The following is a 19,275-nucleotide window of genomic DNA, read 5'->3' on the forward strand; positions in this document are numbered from 1 at the left end:
GTGCATTAAGATTTGAGAAGTAATTTTAAATATTTATCATTTCCCCAATGGCTTCTAACAAACAGCTCTGAATGGTAAGACAGGAAGGAGCAATCCTGTTTAACCAGTGGAAGAGCTTAAAGTCAAAGTTTTGGTCAGGGTCACATAAACTAGAATTTGAACTCAACTCATGACACAATGTGGTGCTCTTGCCCAAATGCCATGTTCACCAGACCCATTGCACACAAGGACCATTGCACACAAGACCCATTGCACACAAGGACCCAGGAGTAAAACAGCTGGTGAAGAAGATCATGCATCCACTGGTGCAAGTCCTTGCAGGATTTATTCTTTTGTAGTTGCAAAAGAACTGTTTCAGAATCAAATGTCTTCCAGGCACCAAAGAATTATCCGAGTTAACAGTAGCTGGAATCCCAGGGATCGCAGCTGCTGGGGGATGAGTCACGGTACTGATGCTGTTCTAGTAGTGAGCAGTGTTACCAAGATGTCTGCAGAAGTGCCGCTCTGCACATACCACACAGCCAGCACACAAAGTCAGGCCCAGTCCCAGTATCAGTCCCGAACCAGCCTCCCTACTCACTCTAAACACTCCCTTCTGGCACTCTCCTATGTCCCCAGCTCCAACCTCTGTCTCCATTCTTGCTTTTCTAGGTCTCCTCCTGTCTGGGCTGGTCCCCTGGGTAAATATTCTTCTCTGGACTCCCATCTCTACCTTCCTATTCCTGGGCTGATCTGATATCTTGAGCAGACTCCCCAGGTCAGGCCTCCCTTTGGATTCTTGCTGACCTCATACCTACTCACATGACATAATCTAAAACAAATTCATAGATTGTTATATTTCATTTTGTCTGTTCCTTCTCCTCACTCACCAAATTAGGTTTAAAGACCATCAGTTAAAAGCAGTTACTGATCTTAAATAGCAAAGCCATCCTCTTAGAGACAGCAGAATCACTTATATGAATTTTTATGGTCATTTGCAAACCTCTTAGATTAATAGAACTGGAGAACGCCCCCATTCTTCCCACACACACCTTACAGCACACCCATGGAAAATAATGATTTTTCATGCTCAGTCTCTCTGGCACCAATGATTTAAATTCAGACATGGTTATGGTAAATATTTTTATTAGTAGTTCTATCAGAAAAAATTATATTTACAGACAATTTCTGAATCAATTTTATAATAGCAAGAGATGATCATTTCTTCCAGAAAAACAAATCTCCAAGGTTAGAATAAAAAACAAGAAAATAATGGATTTCACCTTATAATTTACCTTTATCAAGCCATCCAGAACATAATTCCTTTATATGAACATTACTTTACTATCATATAACAAGTTATTAACAGAAAACACACAAGTCAGAAATCTTATATCCTTAATCTTCAAGTCAATCATTAACTTTTCCTAGATTTTTGAAGACATGAAAATAAAAATAATTTCAAATAACAGCACTCAAACACCATATATGTTTTTAGGAGGAGCAACATCCTATTTTCCAGGTTTTACCTAAAAAACTTCACTAGCATTTTTGAATTTTATCAATCTTTGGGGAGGGGGGTAATTTGCCTTTTTGGGCCTATACACAGTACAATATTAAAATATATTAATGATCTCTACTGAGAATGTGACATAAATGGGTTTCTAACTCTTTCGGGCCATGAGTGGAAACACAGCCGAGAGTGCCTCGTCCTCTCTGAGCAGGGCAGTTTCACACAATCACTTTTTCTCTGAGGCCAAAGTCTGTGGTTTGATCTTCCTAACAGCTTCCAAGACAGAAACTGGGTTTACTTTGTCTCCAAATTCTTTCTCTCGGTGCTCAAGGAGAATGCCCTAAAAGGAAACAAGAGGAACATCAGTCGCCATTTGGAGTTACTTGTTCACAAGATAGACACGAAGCACCAGCTATCCGTCAAGTTCTGTCCTTTGACAGCAGAGAACAGAGGTCCGAATCCACCTGACTGCCCTGGAGGAGTTTAGTCTTCTGGGCAAGCTACACCAAAGCATTTGGACTGTATAAGCAGCACCTTCAGAGCAGGAAGTCATGAGTGATTAAATACAAGAGTCTGAAAACCACCACGATGATAAAGCACAGGAGGTAACTAGGATGGCTATAGGTAGAGGTGCAGGTAAAAGAACATTCCAGGCAAAGAGAACGGAATGAGCTTACACAGAAAAGCCTGAAGGTAAGGAAGTGGGGCTCAGATGTCAGACTTTGGCAGACACTGAATGACTATCTGAAAAGGGAGAACGTTTCTGGTTTTCCTAAGAAACAGGAGGCCACTCACTTCTAATACTATGAAGCAAAATGCATTAGAACACAGGGTCCCAGAAAGTACCCTAAAGTGGCAAAAAAAAGATAAAAAATGTGTCTGAGATCAGCATCAAGGAATCCTTGTGAGAGTTCATTGATTCATGGCATCTGGGAACTCAAATTTAAAAATAAACATCTGCAAATATGTTCATTGTACCTTTATTTATAAAGACCTTCAAAAAATACTAAGAATATATTAATGAAATGAGGAAAATGTTCATAATCTGTTAAATGAAAAAGAGCATCTAGTTTAATAAGATCGCATTTTCTAAAAAAGAAGAAAAAGAAAGGCATCTTAGCTCATCTCTGTTCTAACAGTCTGCATGGTCAAGTTTATAGACTGGCTCTCCTCATTTTCAAATGATCTATAGTGCAAACACATTACTTCTTCAAAGGAATTATGCTTTGAAGATTATTATTTCAAAGGACCTTCCTGCTGAGTGGCTCCTGGCACAGTGGGACTGCAAAAATTGCTCCCAAGAAACTCAGAGGTAAGTCCTGAAGTTCAGCCAGTCCAGTCAACCTTCCACTGGGAAGGAAAAAGGCTGGGAGTTCCTGAGAGCACCAACAAAGCCAAACAACACACCCAGCAACCAGGAGTGAGCCAGCTAGGCTTGGGGAGTCCGTGAGCACCAGGTGAGTCATGGCGAGGCAAGAGAAGGCTGGCAGGTGAACCAAGCCCTGCCCTGGAGCCAAGGGAAGCAGAAATGGGGAAAAAGGGAGGGAGAAGGAATCCCCGGGTGCCAGAGCCTGAAGGGGCTGAGAATCCTTGGAGGTGTAGCCTGCCCAAGTGCAAGGGATATTTAGGAATCACCCCCAGAAAAAGGATAGGGTCTCTGGAGCTGGAGAGCTGAGTTTCTGAGTTTCATTACCACTGGACCACTTTCTACCTGAGCATTTTTGGTTCAGTTATTTCACAATTGTAGGCTGGTTTTCTTACATGTAGATGGGAATAAAAATACCTAACATTACAGATTATGTATGAGGTCATATATACCAGCAGCTGGACCAAGGCAGGTGCTGGTGGTCACTATCACAAAGATACCTGATATATTTACCCAAAAATTAGCAAATAGGTTCATGTTAAATCAGACAATTCACTCTACATTCTAACACAGGCAAGCGATAGCAGACACCAAAGTACAAAAGGAAGAAATTAGAAAGTGTGAAATTAAAGAAGTCCTATGCCTAAGCTCCTATTTCTCCCAAATTGTCACTGTTAGTAGTGAGATTCACCAACACAGACCAAACCTGTCTTTTTACAGATGAGGCCAAGTATTAATTTCATGCCCAAGGTTGACAGAGATAGGCCTAGAATCAAGCCACTACTAGTCTCTAGGTCCTCCCGCCAGGCCCATGAGCCTACACTAATTTTACCCCATCCTTGCTGTGTCCTGCGGTCCCTGCTGGCACCACCTTTTGGTGGGAAGGGTTATAGTTACCACAGCTTGAGGCGGCCACAGTCCAACCTGATCATCCACCCACCACCTCCTGGGCCAGAGCTCTCTCTCCATACCTTCCCTTAGGGTCCCCTGTGCTGTTTCTGGACCCTTGTAGTAAGGACCCCAACAGCTGCTTTGCAGAGGAGTCTGGTACTTCTGCTGGGCAGCCCTGACACCATCTCCCCACGTCTCCTTGCCACTTCCCCTCATTAGGTCTGTTTTGATTCTTAAATTTTCACTTTTTCTTTTTGCCCACTCTCCCCCGATCCCTTTTCATTTTTCTCTACTGTTCATCCTTGACAGCCTGGGAATACCACAGGGAGTAAATTCATGACAGAATAAAAATGTTTTTGTTTGTGCACAGAAAAACAACTTGCCATCAGAAAAGCTGGGTTCAGGCCTAGCATCGCCAGCGTATTCCTTGGTGTAGTCACTTATCTATCCCTCTGTCCCAAGTTACGTACCTGCAAAACACTGGCACTCCTTCGTGAGCAGATTCATGTCTTAAGAGCAGATGCGTGGTATATGGTAATTTTCCCTCCCTTTCTCACCATGTTCCCTGGATTTCTGGAAGGAGGGCTGGGAACCTCTAGGATTGGAAGTCATCCCCCCAACCACAGCAGGATCTCACACTTACAGAGACCTAAAAGTGAACACTAGGAATTTACCTGCTTTCCTGATCCCACCACAAAAACTCCGCCAAGGATGAAACCTTCCCCTTCCAGGTTTCCGGAGAAGCCTCCACTCCGAGCCCGGAAGAAATTAGACCAGACACCCAGACGGACAAATCCCATAAACATCATCTTCCGCCTCTGAGGACCGTAGAATTGTTTCTGTAGGAGTGAGAAAGACAGATCTCATAAGAGTAGCCTGTATGCCTGCCTTCCTCAAGGAGGAAAGGCTCTCCAAGTGGGCATTCATTCTCTGACAAAAACCCAATGCCTGCTGGTTTGTGTCCTCACCCCCCACCTAACACACATGCAGCTCCATCCAGGAAGACTCTCAACTGCCCAAGGAAACAGAGAACCCTGCCGAGTCCAGCTTCTGACCTCAAGGGAGGTCCAACCTAGGGAAACAGATTTGCACTGTTTGTGACTTGAACTTCTTGCTAGAGCTGTACAGAGTTCCTGTGCCTGACAGCATGAAGGCCTATGGCTAAGCACAACCCCACTTGCGGCACACGCACCTTTTCATCTAGGAAGATTTCTCCTTTGAAATAAGGCTGGAAATCCTTCACTTCGGACTTGATCTGCTCCTTCACCACTGCATAGAGGGGGACACCCAGCTCGTCCAACTTGGGCTTCAGGGAGGACAGGTCTGCAGCCTCCTGCAGAAGACAGGGAAATGCAGGGACACAAACTCCTCGGCTCTGCAGCCAACCAGTACCCTCTTCCCTACAGGCCCGAAGCATGGCTGGCCCTGAATGCCCAACGACAAAGGCAACAAAATGCCAGAAACAAGCCCCGTGTAGCCAGCAAAAGACTGTCCCAGTTAGTGCTCAGTCCGGGCTTGTTTTCTCCATGCAGTGAAGGAGAGGTGAGGCTCCTGTTACGGGTGTCCTAACCATGACTGGGGAACATGCAGAAACTAAGAGACTGCACCCAAACACCCCCACAACTGTCTCCTACTCATCTTCTAGCTCCTCCCCTGCAGGAGACTGAACTAGCACATATTCTACACTCTAGATAGGGATCCCTGTTCTAAAAGTTCTCCCTGGCTAGTCCAGTCTAGAGTCAAACTTTGGATCTCTGCTTTGTCACTTTTTCTATGAGTCTACCATTTTTCTCTTGAGCTCCCAAGTACATCTCATAGTTAAAAACCATGCCCTCCATTTCTTGTACCCCTCAGTGCCTGGCACACAGCTAGCACGTAGAAAGTACTAGATTCTAGGTAGAAAGATGTGAAGGTGGATGATGGGGAGGACAGAATGTACTGAGCTCATCAGAACAGGCAGACTTGATTCTCAGGAACTGAGTGCTGGATGAATAAACCAAGTTGCATGTGTCATGGTAAAACTCCAATATCAAGAACAAATTCCTTTTTCAATTTTGGTATCAGAATTAAAGAAACAGGAGGAAATTTTTTCAAATGCTGTCCATTTATCACTAATATAAATGGTGCTGTATAGTGGCAACAACCTATAATTTTTCATTTATTTTCCAGAACAAGCTAACAAAAAAGGATCACTGATCAAGCAGAATTCATTACAATGCATTTATCAAAAGGATCAGGGAGTGGCAGGCTTTGCCTAGAGCAAAGAGGCCTGCAGGTGACTCAGTCAGAGACCACCTGTGTGTGAGATCAAAGGTTTTACTCACTTTTCCTGGGCTATTGACTCTGGGTGTGTGACTGCACAAGCCCTGAAGTAGAAACTGAGTGACATACCTCTGCCCTGGGCCATTCAAAATAACTCTGACTGCCAACACCACCCCAACACCACCCATTCAGAAACACAAGTTTCCACAAAATGCTTTGCCAGGGTATAGACCAAAGCAACAGGAAAGCAAGTCATTGTCAGAGGTACCGTCGTGGAACCCTTTGGGTTCCTGGCCCTGCCAGGACACAACAGGCCTCCACGTAAGTATCTGCCGGCATACATGTACCAAAGGTCCAGAGTTTCTTCAATTCTACAGCAGGCAGAATAACACCCTCAAAAATGTCCTCATCCTAATCCTACAAACCTATGAATATGTTCTGTTACATGGCAAGGGGGAATTAAGGCAACAGATGAAATTTAGGTTGCTAATCAGCTCATTTTAAAGATTATTCTGGACTGGGTGGCTGCAATGTACAATCACAGGGTGCTTAAATGTAGAAGAGGAAAGCAGAGGAGTCAGTATTGAAGTGGTTCAAAGTGAGGAAAACTTGAACCGGGCTGGCTTTAAAAACCAAGGAAAGAGCCATGAAGACCCTTGAAGCTGGAAAAAACAAGAAATTATCTATCCCTTAAAGCCTCCAGAGGGAATCAGTGCTGCCAACACCTTGACTTTAGCTCAATGAGACATGTTTCAGAACTCTGACCTCTAGAACTATAATAAAGATGTTTTTTCTGAAGTCACTGAGGTTGTGATAATTTTTTATAGAAGCAACAGGCAATACAGCACTGTGACTTTGCCACAACTCTGGACCTCAGTTTATCTTCTGTAAAATAACCTTTATTTTACAGGGATATGATGAGGAATCAATGAGATAAGCAGGCATGAATGTGTTCTGAATGTAAGGTACAGCTGCATCACTGCATATTAGTAGATTCTATGCCAGCCTAACTACACAGCAAGGGAGAGATCTGCAAGGCTGAAAGATAATGCTTCAGGTCAGAGTGGACAACCAAAGAAACGAGGATGACAACCTGGACAGGACCAGGGCCACTACTTGAGAGCTGGAGACTGGTCATTCCTGACTTTGCCCAATGCTAGGCAGTCATCTCAGAATCTGGGGCTTCTGTCACCAACTCACTGTAACTATGGACAGGCCAGTGAACCATCCTTGGTTTGCCTATCTGTAAAGTGACAAGGCTGGGCCCTGCTTTCCCTTGGCAAGCTTCCTCACTTTCTAAACAGACAATAATAGCTTCCCTTTGAGGGGCCAAACTGGAGACCACCCAACTTTCATCAAACACTCATGCCAGTGACACACCCATACTATCAGCATGATGAAATCCCACCAGGCCACAGATCCAATGCTAACAGCACATAGCAAAGCAACAGAACCACAACATTTACATGTATGGCTCTCAGCTGTCTACCTGGGACCCTAAGTAGGTTCCCCAGGAAGAGGTAGATAGGCAGGTTCATTCTCAAAGTGAGACCTTGGAATCCCCATACTGCAGCTATACTCCATGAAGGACTGACCATGCCCATTTCAGTGAACAACCCAGACATCAATTTCAATAAGCAAATCCCTGCACTGAATATCAGGACTGTGGAACTGGATCTAATCCCTGCCCTTAATTAAATGGGAAGATATTCCAGGACACAAATAGTAGAACAAAAGTGAAATGGCTTCAGGATACTAAAGGAAAGTCAAATGTGCTGCTAACTCAGGATATGATGAGCAGTTAAATGAACAGAAATGGAGAATATGTCAAAAAGAAATACCTAGAGCAAATAGTGGAATGGGTCAATGTTGATCAAAGACTAAAGTGAGGCAAAAGGTCCCTGGTCCTGGCCGGAAATGCACTGGCATCAGTTACAAGGATCCTTTCTCCAAACAGACCTTCAAATGCACTAACCTCTCGACAGAGGAAACAGCCTGGTCTCCGCACAGCCATGATCACAGCTCCATTCTTTTCCCAGAGTTCCCTTGCTTTGAAAGTCCTTGGTTCTGGGGAGAAGAAAAGGGATTTCGGTTATCATCTCTGCCCAGCCCCACCCCTCCCAGCCTCACCCAGGCCATCCTCACCCAGCCCGACTGCTAATCAGCTCATTAAGGCCACCAGGCCTAGCAGAGGACCTGGAAAGGCATTTCACATGTGGGAAAAGCAAACAGGATACACAGACAGGAAATATTCATCCTACTGAGGAAAATTAATATAGCATAAGGGCCCAACTATATACCCAAAATCACTCTCCTCCATATAAATTTATTAGCAAACTTGAACATCTCAAAAAGAAACATTTCTGGAGAAACAACAAATTACTTTGTTGGATATTGTAACAATCCTTTAGGGCAGACAAATGGTCAAAAACTGAAAGAGATCATGTGCTTTGCCAAAGAAAACCCCAACTCTTAAAAAAGTATTCAAAGGGGGCCTCCCTGGTGACACAGGGGGTTGAATCTCAGCTCCATGAAGCTATCACCAGCCACTGCGGCCTGAGTTTGATCCTTGGTCAGGGAGCTGACCCACATGGCGCAGCAGACCTTTCCTGACTCTCCCGCTGCTCCCCTCAGCAATGTATTCCAGTAGATCTGCCTGTTCTGCTCCCCACTCTGTCTCTGGTGAATCCTCTCACCACCACCCTACCCCTGGGCCTCTGGCCCACACCCCAGCTCTTGTATACATAAATAAAATAAACCTTTAAAAAAAAGTATTCAAAGGATTAAGTCAATAAAAGTTGAAATTTTTTTCCACCTAAATATATTAACTGCAGTATTATGAATAGGAGGGAGGTAGAATGTCCACCAAGGAAATGCTTCAGGGTAGGACAGTCACGCACTCCAGCCTGGCTCCTTGGTCAGACTGAGTCTATCTAGAAGTGTGATCTTGGGTATGCCGCGTCTCCTCCTAAACCTGTTTCCTGATTTGTAAATGCACATGTCTAGCAACTCCACTTTGGGCTGCAGGAAGTATGAAAAGATATAAAATGTGTTTGTGTTATACCAGCTTCTGGTAACACAGAGTTGGTGAGGGTTCAATATGTAGGAACACTTACTGTTCTAGCATTTCTCAGATGAACCCATGTACTTAGGGGGTGTTATGTGAAAAAGGAAGGGGCTACAATCAAATGAGACTGGGAAACTTTGGGTTGAACAAAGCTAAACAGCTCTCTCTCTGCAGGGGAAATTTTAGTCCCTTTTAAGGTATGTGACTTATGTCATAAATTAAACAGTCTCAGTTCCTGCCTTCTCTTGACAACCTTCCTCACTTTCTAAGTAGATGATGGTCTCCTTTTTTGAGAGGCCAATCTGGAGACCACCCAGTCAGTGAGCCCCAACTATCATCAAACTCCCTTGCAAATGGCACCCACACTATCAGCATAATTGGAATCCCACCAGGTTACAGATCAAATACCAAGAGCAGACAGCAAGAACTATCACATTCACATGTGTGGCTCTTAGTGGTTAACCAGGGAATCCAAATGAGGTCCCCCAAAAGAGGTCAACAAAAAAGGTCCATTCGAAAAGTGTGACCTTGTGTAGCCCCAGGTGCTAAAGCTGCACTGTAGGTAATAGCTGACCACGGCTGCTCCAGGAGCAATCCAGACACCTATTTCATAAGCAAATCCCTGAGTTCAGGAACATGGAATTCCATGGATATAGCGTTTCTCAAAATTTTTTGACTTATGGGTTCTTTTTTTTGTGACGATTCAAGAGCCTGAAATTCCTCAGAACACATAGGTATGCTTTTACTACATATTAGGGAACAAGTATCATCATAGACAACAACAGAAAGTGAAAACTACTTTTGATAGGAAGAAGCTAAAATGCAAAATATCACATTCACCAAGATCACAACTATATAAAATATGTACACATCAAAAAGAATATGCAAAAAAAGAAAAAGTTTATGATGTTAGGATAATGAAATTATCAGTAATTGAAAGTGTTAGGAAATTTTTCCTAATGTTGTTTACATTAGCTTTTTAATTTAAAAAAAAAAAGGGAGAGAGGGAGAAAGCTATTTTAGGAAGAAAAAAAAAAAAGTAAGCCTGCATCCCAGTCTCTTGGAAAAGTACTGAGGCCAGAGGGGTCACTGCTTACCCTTCTCCAGTGTTTTCAGGTCTATATCCTCCAGATACTCCAGGGTTGCTTCCTGGGACTTGGACAGAAATACGTCGGTGTTGGCCAGGAGCAGTGCCAACGCAGCAGCCCCCAGGGCCCCCGCACCAATGGACCACATCCCCAAGGTGAAGAAATTTGGATCCTGGAGAAAAGACATTTCTGGAGATCGGGAGGAAGAAGAAGACGTTACTGTTCCCACAAGATAGCTGGGATCTGATGTCCCATGCAAGGCTCTGGGCTGCCACCCAGGAGGCCAGAGGCAAAAGAGGGGAGCAGAGGTATCAGAGATGGCACTGGATGAGGGTCACTAAGCATCCACGGACACAAGAACTTGCAGACACAACAAACATCTGGTTTCTGTCCCAAGAAGGTCACCAGTAAGTCAGGAGTGATGACAGAGAAATGACAGCCTCTCAGACACTTCTCTGACTGTTGTTTTTCCCATGCCCAAAGCCTCAGCTCTGTGGTGCACTTCCATTCTGTGTGCTTTGGGAGCCAACTACTTCCGCAGCCCCTCCTTGGTAGTGCCTGCTTTTCCTTCAGAGGATAGTGTCTCTGTTATCTCCCTGGGTAGGAGGCAGTTTTCTCTTCTGTGGTCAGAGGGTACACAGACCACCAGTCACACTCTTCTGTTACCCACTCTTTCTGTTTGGTTTGTGAATCCCTCGGAAACAGAGACTATGTCCTATTCGTCCAGTCCCCAGCCAGTACCCCACCAGGCTTCACCCATGCTGAGCAGGCAATTGCAGCACACTTTTCCCAACTGAGAATAGTTTTATTTTTTACTTATTATACAAATACAGCAGGCACATGTTAAAACAAAACAAGTAAAAGGCAATACATGAAACTACAGCCAATAAGAAAGCAAATATCCTAAACATCTAACACCTTTTAAATAGTATCATTTAATAGATGGCCATTATGAATCAGGGTCTAACCTGTCATGTTTTCCCCTGTGAAAAGAACTACAGAGAAGTCTGTGGAATGAGTGGGAGACTGAGAGAACAGGTATCACATCAAGAAGAGCATGGTGCTGGGGTGTCTGCTTCAGAGGGACTGGGCAAAAGATGTCTGCATCAGGGCCTCCCCAGTGGCGCAGCGGTTGAGTGCTGGGCTGCGAAGCTGTCCACAGCCTCTGCAGCGCTGGTTCGATCCCCACCTGCTGGCGAGGGTCCCACATGGCGTGCAGACCTCTCCTGCCGCACCCGCTGCTCCCCTCAGCAGTGTACTTCGTCTGCCTGTTCTGCTCCCCGCTCTGGCTCTGGTGAATTCTCTCTCACCCTCCGTGCTTCTGACTGTGCCCAGTGCTTGTATAAATAAATAAATAAATCTTTAAAAAAAAGAAAAAAAAGATGTCTGCATCAGGTAGCAGATCCTACAGCGAATCCAGCCAGGTTCGTAGCGCAGGTTTAAGTGCTCATTAAGGATTAAGGATTCCTCTAGTAGGGAAGCCTTGTGCTTCTGGGTGGGCACTCCTGAAAGCTGCCCACCCATGTAATAGCAGCAGGTGCCCCCATACAGCCTGCCTTCTCCTGACAACGTTTACAACACCTTTCTTTCCATTTAGTTTTCTAGTCATGCTAAGATCTGACTTTCCTGGGGGACCTTCCCCCCAAACAATAGCATGATTCCATATGCTGAGATCCCAGAGTAACATCTAATGTATATAACATGTATATAACATGTATATAACATCTAAACTCATCCTACCGAGCCACAGACTCACCTCTCCTCTGCAGGACTTGGCTGGGAGAGGATTTCTCCAAAGGATTAAGCAAATCTGCTTGTCGCTACCAAGGAAAGGGGGCTGTGAGGAATTCCCTGCCATGAGGTAAGGGTGGTAGTAACCTGGAGGTCATGACCTCGGGAAGAGAAGGGTAGACCAAGCTAGTGTTTAGGTCAGCATGGGAAGCTGATTTAAGAAATAAAAGGCAACTCTTCCAGGGAGTAGGGGTAGAGGGTAACAAGGAACAAATGAAAACAGCATTTAAGGAAGTGGAATCTGGCATGTGTGACCTAGGGAAGAGGAAAAATGGCAGGCTGGTGTATGTGTTGGGAGAGAGGTGGTACTGCCATGGTATCTGATGGTGGGGGCACAAACTAGAAGTTTCTTTTAATCCCACTACTCAAAGGTGGCTTGATGGGCTGGCAGATTTGGCATCGCATAGAAATGCAGAATCTCAAGCTTTACCTCAGAAATATGAGGTCATAAACTATAATTTAGTTAGTCAATCACATGAGCATTATATTTGAGAAGCACTGTCTGAGAGCAAAGAATTCAGGCTCTTATGCTTGGCTGGCCAATAAACTATAGAATAAAGTACCGCCATAGGGATAGGCTGCATTGGAGGGCCGGGCCCTCCTCAAGGCCCAACTTCAGTTCCCGCAGGTCACTGTGTTCCCTTAGCTCATTGTGTGGAGGCAGCGATGGTGAAAATGAGTCAAAGATGTGAGCATTCTCCATGCCTCTGCCTGAAATGTCCTACCTCATTCCTCCTGTTCAAGACCCAGACACCTCTTTGCAGTCTTCCTGGATGTTCTGCCTACTCCCATTCCCACACCTCAGAGATGTTTATTCACCCCCATATGACACTGCACCCAAACTGCACCCATGTGCTCTCTGATTTGGACCTATTTGCCAGCTTCTCACCTTTGACTCTGTCCCTCATTTTGTCTCTGAATCCCCCAAGCCCAGCATAGCGTCGACTGGTACACGGTGAGCTCTCCATCAATGTGCACTGAACTGAATTCAATACAATGATGAAGATGACTATGGAGGACCAAAGTTCTTAAGACAAGCAGGAAAGATGCTTTCACAGGCCAGCTTCCAATTCTTTTACTTGGAAAAGTTACACATTAATAGATTACAGTTCACTGAAATAATGGGAAAAATAAGAGTTTTCTCTTACCATAAAAAGAGGTTGCCCCAGAGCCTGGAACAATCTCTGCACCTCTACACACTTTCAAAACCTCCCTGGCCGTCTGACATGTGCGGCTGATTCAGGAGCACATGGTGTGATGTGTGAACACAGGCTGGATAATATCTCTGTGTCAGTACTCAAAGGCCAGCTGACATCTATCCTTCAATTCCTGGGACCCATCAGTGAATTTCAGGAAATCAGGGACCCACACAGTGCAACTCCGCACCTTTCAAACTCACCACTGCTGTTCTTAGAGACAAACAGATTCCATTGCCCCCCTGCTTGCTCATAAGTACAAGGGAGTCGGACTCAACTAGATTCAACGTTTATTTCCAAATATCTATTCAACACCAATCCGTTCACCAAATGGCAATGGGGGAGGGGGACATAAAATTAAACGATACATAAACCTTAAGGAGATACTGGCCTAGTACACAGAAAACAGAAACTGAAGTGGAAAGGAACGGTAAGGTATAAACATGGGACTATGACTACACCAAATAAGACCCGGGTACATCTGGTCTGAGCAATCATAGAAGCACCCAGGAGGAAGAGGTTTGGAGCCAGCACAGGGTCCAGAGAGCCAGGTTGGAAGAATAAGATTAGGTCTAAGCTGAACATGCCTGGGAAGCAGCAGGCTGGCTGGGGGTGATCCAGTGCTGAAGGCACTCTGAAAACTCAAACTTACCTGTTAAAGGTTCCTGCCTCTCTAATTCAAGTTCAAGAACTAGAGTATACCATTTGGGTTTCAAAACCCCTAGGAGTATTGTTTACCCACACCACCCTTCCTCTGGCTGCAATCCAGAAAGTACGGCTGAGAACCTCCCCTTTGGGGAGGGTGAAAGTGCTCCTCAGGTCCTGCAGCATTAAGATATGAGAGCATAGGCACACTAGAGGCGAGTCCGCTCTCTCCATGAACATCTTACTCCCAGTGGACAGCAGCTGATTCTTCTGCCAGTGGGAAGCAGTGAAAACTGATTCTGGAAACACCTGAAGGTCCAGCCCCTCAGCGAAGACCCCATAAGCGACCAAACAATTCATACCCTGGCATGTCTTAAGAGGGCGTACCATTGCAACTTCTGAATCCTGAATCACATCTACTCCCACCCACGAAAAAGGGGAGGGGGCAGAGGGAGCCTTAATATCAAAATGCATTTTCAGTGTCCCCCTCTGTGTTTACTTGGTGTCACTTGACACGTATGGCCTGACTTCATTCACTCAACAGTCTTATGAAGCAGAGATAATCCTGTTTTCTGGCTGACAACAATGAAGTTCAGAAATTTCCTCATAGTACAGCTGGCGGCAGCACTATGACCTGGACCCAGATCACTAGGACTCCAACTTTTGCAGTCTCTGTCACAGCTTCCCTCCCCACATATTCATCTGTGGGTTTCAGGAGGCCAAGGGGTACATGATCCCCTTAGTCTTAAAGAGAATTTAGAAACATCAACTTGTTTTTTCAGTCATCACATACAGTCAGATTATGTTTACTTTAAAGGAAATGCACCATTGTGACAGATGCCCTTCTCTTTCCTCCCCTTTTTATCCCCCTTCTGTTAAGGAAAGGGTCAGTTTTTAAAAAAAATAATAGCAAAGCTGTGTACAGGGGAGTCAGTCCCCACCTGACACAGCTAGAGTATTCCGCTCCCCACTGCGGGAATTATTTGATCCAGCCCTCTCCTAAGGAAGAAGGTGAAGCATAAGACCACAGACAACAGCTGTGGCAGCTCAGAGCGGCAGCTCTGGACTGGGACCTGCTTGGGGGTGGGGAGGAGACCCAGCCTGGATCCCTAATCCAAGCTGGGTTGATGCCTCCCCCAGCCACATTTCCCTCAACTCCAAAGTGAGGGAGTGGGACTAGAAAGCACAGAGGAAAGCAGCCCAGAGAGTGCATAATTCTACATAATTCTATTGAAACAGCTCACTTTAGAGTCTGCACTTCTTAGTTCCCCATCATAGCCCTACCACCACCATCCCCTCGCACCGGATCAATTCTACTTCCAGATTACTTCTTCCCTATAGGCCAAAGCTTCACAAGGCACCATTCCTCCCCCAAACTCAGCCCCTTATCCTCAACCTCGGCTGAGGTTCAAACCTGGAAACAAGGCACTCACCATCCACAGCGCCTACACCTCTGCTCTGCTGACAAAGAGGCTGAGCCAACCGTGAGCAGGCAGGAATCAGGCAGCAGGGGCGGGCTGGAGGCGGGGCTTTGGAGTCTAGCCTATGGCCCTATGCTCGCTCCGGCTCGGCTCCGTAGGCAGACCAGGCCACCCAGAAAACCCCAGGCTCCTTCAGCTGCCAATAATCAATCTCCAGAACACATCAAAATGGAAAGCTGCCAAGCCCCCCCAGGCCTTCAAAAAAGTGGAACAAAGTTTGAGTCATCTGCAGTCATGCAGATTATAACATTTGTCAAGTGCCAAGAGACTCCCTTCTACTATCCGGCACTGGCCAATGAAGCGAAACCCCTAGCGCAGTGCCCGTGTCACACCAACAGGAATCATTGGAAGACGTCCTTTCTTCTGTGGCTGCTCCTGTGGCCAGCTCCCTTGCCTGGTTCTTCAACCCACACCCAGGAGGTGAGCTGGCACTAGTCAGACCCTTCACCTGCTATCTATTCTTTACTCCTTTTTGCCTTCTCTTCCTTGTCTTAAAGTTACTTAAGCGGCTCCTCTCAACCCACATTCCCTTCCTGGGTGACCTCACCTACTTCTGGAGCTCACCCACTACCTTGGTATTAACCTTCAGGGGGGTGGCGAGGGGAGATAGTGTGGGGTGGTGGGGAAGCAGGGGGAATGAATGTTATCTCTGTTGCATCATGTCCAAAACTGATATCCATCCACTGAAGTCAGTTTCTCTTCCAGTTTCCTAGTCTGTGCATGACAAGCATGTAGCAAACTGTTCAGAACAGAGTCACATTTTACTTTTCTTTGCCCTCCATTGCTCACATCTAATCAGTCAAGAAGTTCTGTCTGTCCTATCAAATGTGTTAACTACCCAGCCTCTTCCCAACCTCACTGCTGCCATCTATGCCCAGGTCCCTATCATTTTGTCCCTGCCCTACTTCAGTAACAAGTTCACAAAACTGAACTTGGCTTGGCTCCAGTCAGGGCCTCTGCAACTTATTCTCCAGGTGATTCTCACACACCCCAACTTGATCATATCTTTTCCTTGCTTTCAGACTCTTCATTAACAAAGAACTCCTCAGCATGGCCAAAAGGGCCCATCATGGCTTACTTCAGTCCACTGTTCTGGCCCCACACCCTGCCACTTCAGCACCCTTGCAGGACCACTCAATGTGCCAAGACTGTACGTTTTTTTTAGGCCTCTGCAATGCTGTTTATATTGTTCCCTTTAGCCAGAACGCTCTCCCTACCGATGCCAACTAGCTAGAGGTCCAGTACAAGGAACACTTCCTTCCAAAGCCTTCCCTGAAAGATTCAACAATTGACTACTCCCTCACCTGATTATATAATGTACATACATGTGTGAACATGCATATACCTCTGCATAAGCAAATGGACCCAGTATATATATATAACTAGTACATACTAGTTATTTACATGTCTTTCTACACAACATACTGGAGCAATATGTGGGCAGGGGTCGCTGTCTTGTTCATTCCTGCAATTCCAGCACTTAACAAATCTTGGCAATTAGTAGGCATTAAAAAGCTAATGAATCTCTGATGTGAATTTAATCTTTAAGCACCACATAGAAGCAGACTTGGAAAATAAACTCCCAGTCACCAAATATCAGCTCAATATGGATGGTAATTGTGGACAGGATTGACCTTACAGAAAACACTCAAGTCTGGGGCTTTGATGACCTTGAGTTGGGTCCTAAGACCACTGCTCTGTGGCAGGGTGAACTCAGATAAGTTGACATTCAAGCTGGGCCTGGGATTCCTTGTGTGTACAAAGGAAGGAACTAGAAAATCTCTACAGCTGTCTGAATTCTGACATCCAGAGACTTGAAAAGTCCCATGTTATAGCAACTTCAGGGAACTGACAGCCAGAAAGCCATGGGAGCACCTGCCACTACTACTCTTCTGCTGGGGGGAGGGGGTTACATGTTCTCTCTCCCTGCTTCCCCAGGCTGAATTCCTGTCTGTTCAGGAGTTGCCTCTGGGCAGGAACTGTTAGATTGATAATAAAACAAAATATCAGTGCTGGATGGGTTAACTCATGCCTGAAACAAGTAGAGACAGTAACATATTCCAAATTTGAAGGGTACACCTGCCCAACCCAGTCCCACCCCAGGAATCCTCCCTCCTCTGAATGAGTTGGCTTGAGATAGAAAAGAAGGGAGAAATGAGCACCCAGGGAGGCAATGAGCGCACCTGGGCCTTCTTGCCTTGGCCCTCAGTAAACAAGGGTACAAAGTGCTTCATCTTCCTTCTTTGTTGTCCTGTTCTCTTCTCTTTCTCTCAAAAGTCTAGTTCTGCCTGTCCATCACTGAGGAAATGAGAAAATTAAGGCCCAGAGGCACTACTAGTTTAAGATCACACAGGGGTGGAACTGGACAGTAGATTCCTGGGACTCAGGTCTAGGTCTTACAACTCCCAGTCCATGGCTATTTATCCTGCGCTGGACACAGCTGCAGAGGCTAGACTAGTGTATGTGGAGGGGGGCGGAAAGGATGGGGGTGGATGTCAGGGGTCAGGAATGGGTGGTCTAAACATCTACAGTCTGTTCCCTGCCAAGAAGGCAGCTGAGAACAAAACTGCTCCTGAATAGAACTGGGGGAATCTGGTGGCTAGAGAGCTTGCCTTTCTCAAGCTTGATGCTTTGCTAGCAGCTTACAATCCACAGACAAATGTTTTCTTAAGGGTTATCAATGCCCATTCTCAGCTAAAAGCCATTCTGTATTTCTACTCCCTGAGTCACAAGGTTCTAAGAGGCTTGAAAATGCCAGTTTAGCCCAATGATACGGGCACCCAGAGCCCTATGAGCAGTGTGGGATGCCCTCCCCTTTACCCTTGCCATCGAGTACTATGGGACTAGCCACTCACAATGAGCTCTTATCTACTTGCCTCAGTCTCCAAGTCTCTGCTCTGCAGACTCTGCAACACAGACTGTCTCTTCTGCAGCCTGATAACACTGCCTTCTGCACTACCAGCTCCAGAGATGGCAAAGGGCACTGCCCAATTGTAATCTCACTGTGCCAGAGGCCAGTGAGCTCAGAGGTGAGGCCGGTTCCTTCACAGTGCCTCTAGACAGTTCTTGCCACATAAACCTCAGAATAGGGAAACCTGGAGTTCCTCTGTGCCACATTTCATGAAGCGACAAATTACCTAGCTGGTAGGTAGGATGGTAGAACTTCCTTACTCCTGGGATATTGACGTGGGGGGGGGGCGGTAAGGGGGAAGTCCAAGAATTCTAGTCCCATCCAAACTTTTTTGAGCACCTTTTAAGTGACATGAGCTGATGAGACATCCATCAGAAACAACTTTACATCTCAGACACAATGCATAAATCTCAAGCGAGTTACTTGCCTTTCTGAAGGAAGGAGATGTGGGAAAGACCAGACCAAGAGTAACTAAAATCTAATTCAAATTCCTAAAAATTGTAAAATCTGGACAAGGCACCGTTTTTCCATCAGTAAAATGAAAATTATCCCTGAATTATTTTCTAGAGTTGTAGAAATCAAAGGACAAAATATGGAATCTGTGTAAACTACCTTACAAAGAATGCTATAAATGTAAGATATACTTGTTTCTCAATTCTAGATTAACCAATGATAACCCCTAAAATGTTGATGGTACACAAAATGAAGGGTTCCTGATGACTGTATATGTTCCAAGGAGGCAGGGTGTACATTCTGGATCTCAATTCTCAGTCACTGGGGCTGGGTGGGGGCAGAATCAACCAAAACTATACAAGCTGGTTAATGTTTTTCAAAGTAAATCCTACGTGATCATTTTCTTTTTAACCATTGGTCAAGCTCAAAAGAAAATACAAGGGGACAAAAAAAAAAAAAAAACCCACGAAAATAAAGTCTAAGTAACTGTGTGGCAAAAACAAGCGTGGTATATATTATGGTAAAGGAAAACTGGCCCAGGGTCAGCTGGGCCTGCATCCTAGTCCACTTTCTGACTCCCCAGGTGTGCTGTCTCCCCAGAGTCCTAGTCAGAATGGACCTTACTCTTGCTC

At 45.4% G+C, this 19,275-nt stretch overlaps 1 protein-coding gene across 1 annotated transcript; it reads right to left on the reverse strand.

The window, feature by feature from the left end:
* Window positions 1–1,718: 1,718 nt before the first annotated feature.
* On the reverse strand, window positions 1,719–10,353 carry PRXL2A (peroxiredoxin like 2A; the record flags this gene model as incomplete). Its single annotated transcript, XM_084244422.1, has 5 exons — window positions 1,719–1,832; window positions 4,424–4,588; window positions 4,942–5,082; window positions 7,987–8,078; window positions 10,176–10,353. 5 exons carry the CDS (start codon window positions 10,351–10,353, stop codon window positions 1,719–1,721), a joined length of 690 nt encoding a protein of 229 aa, XP_084100548.1.
* Between the last annotated feature and the right edge of the window lie 8,922 nt (window positions 10,354–19,275).

This window comes from Talpa europaea (assembly GCF_964194135.1).
Source record: "Talpa europaea genome assembly, chromosome: 10".
Taxonomy (NCBI): domain Eukaryota; kingdom Metazoa; phylum Chordata; class Mammalia; order Eulipotyphla; family Talpidae; genus Talpa; species Talpa europaea.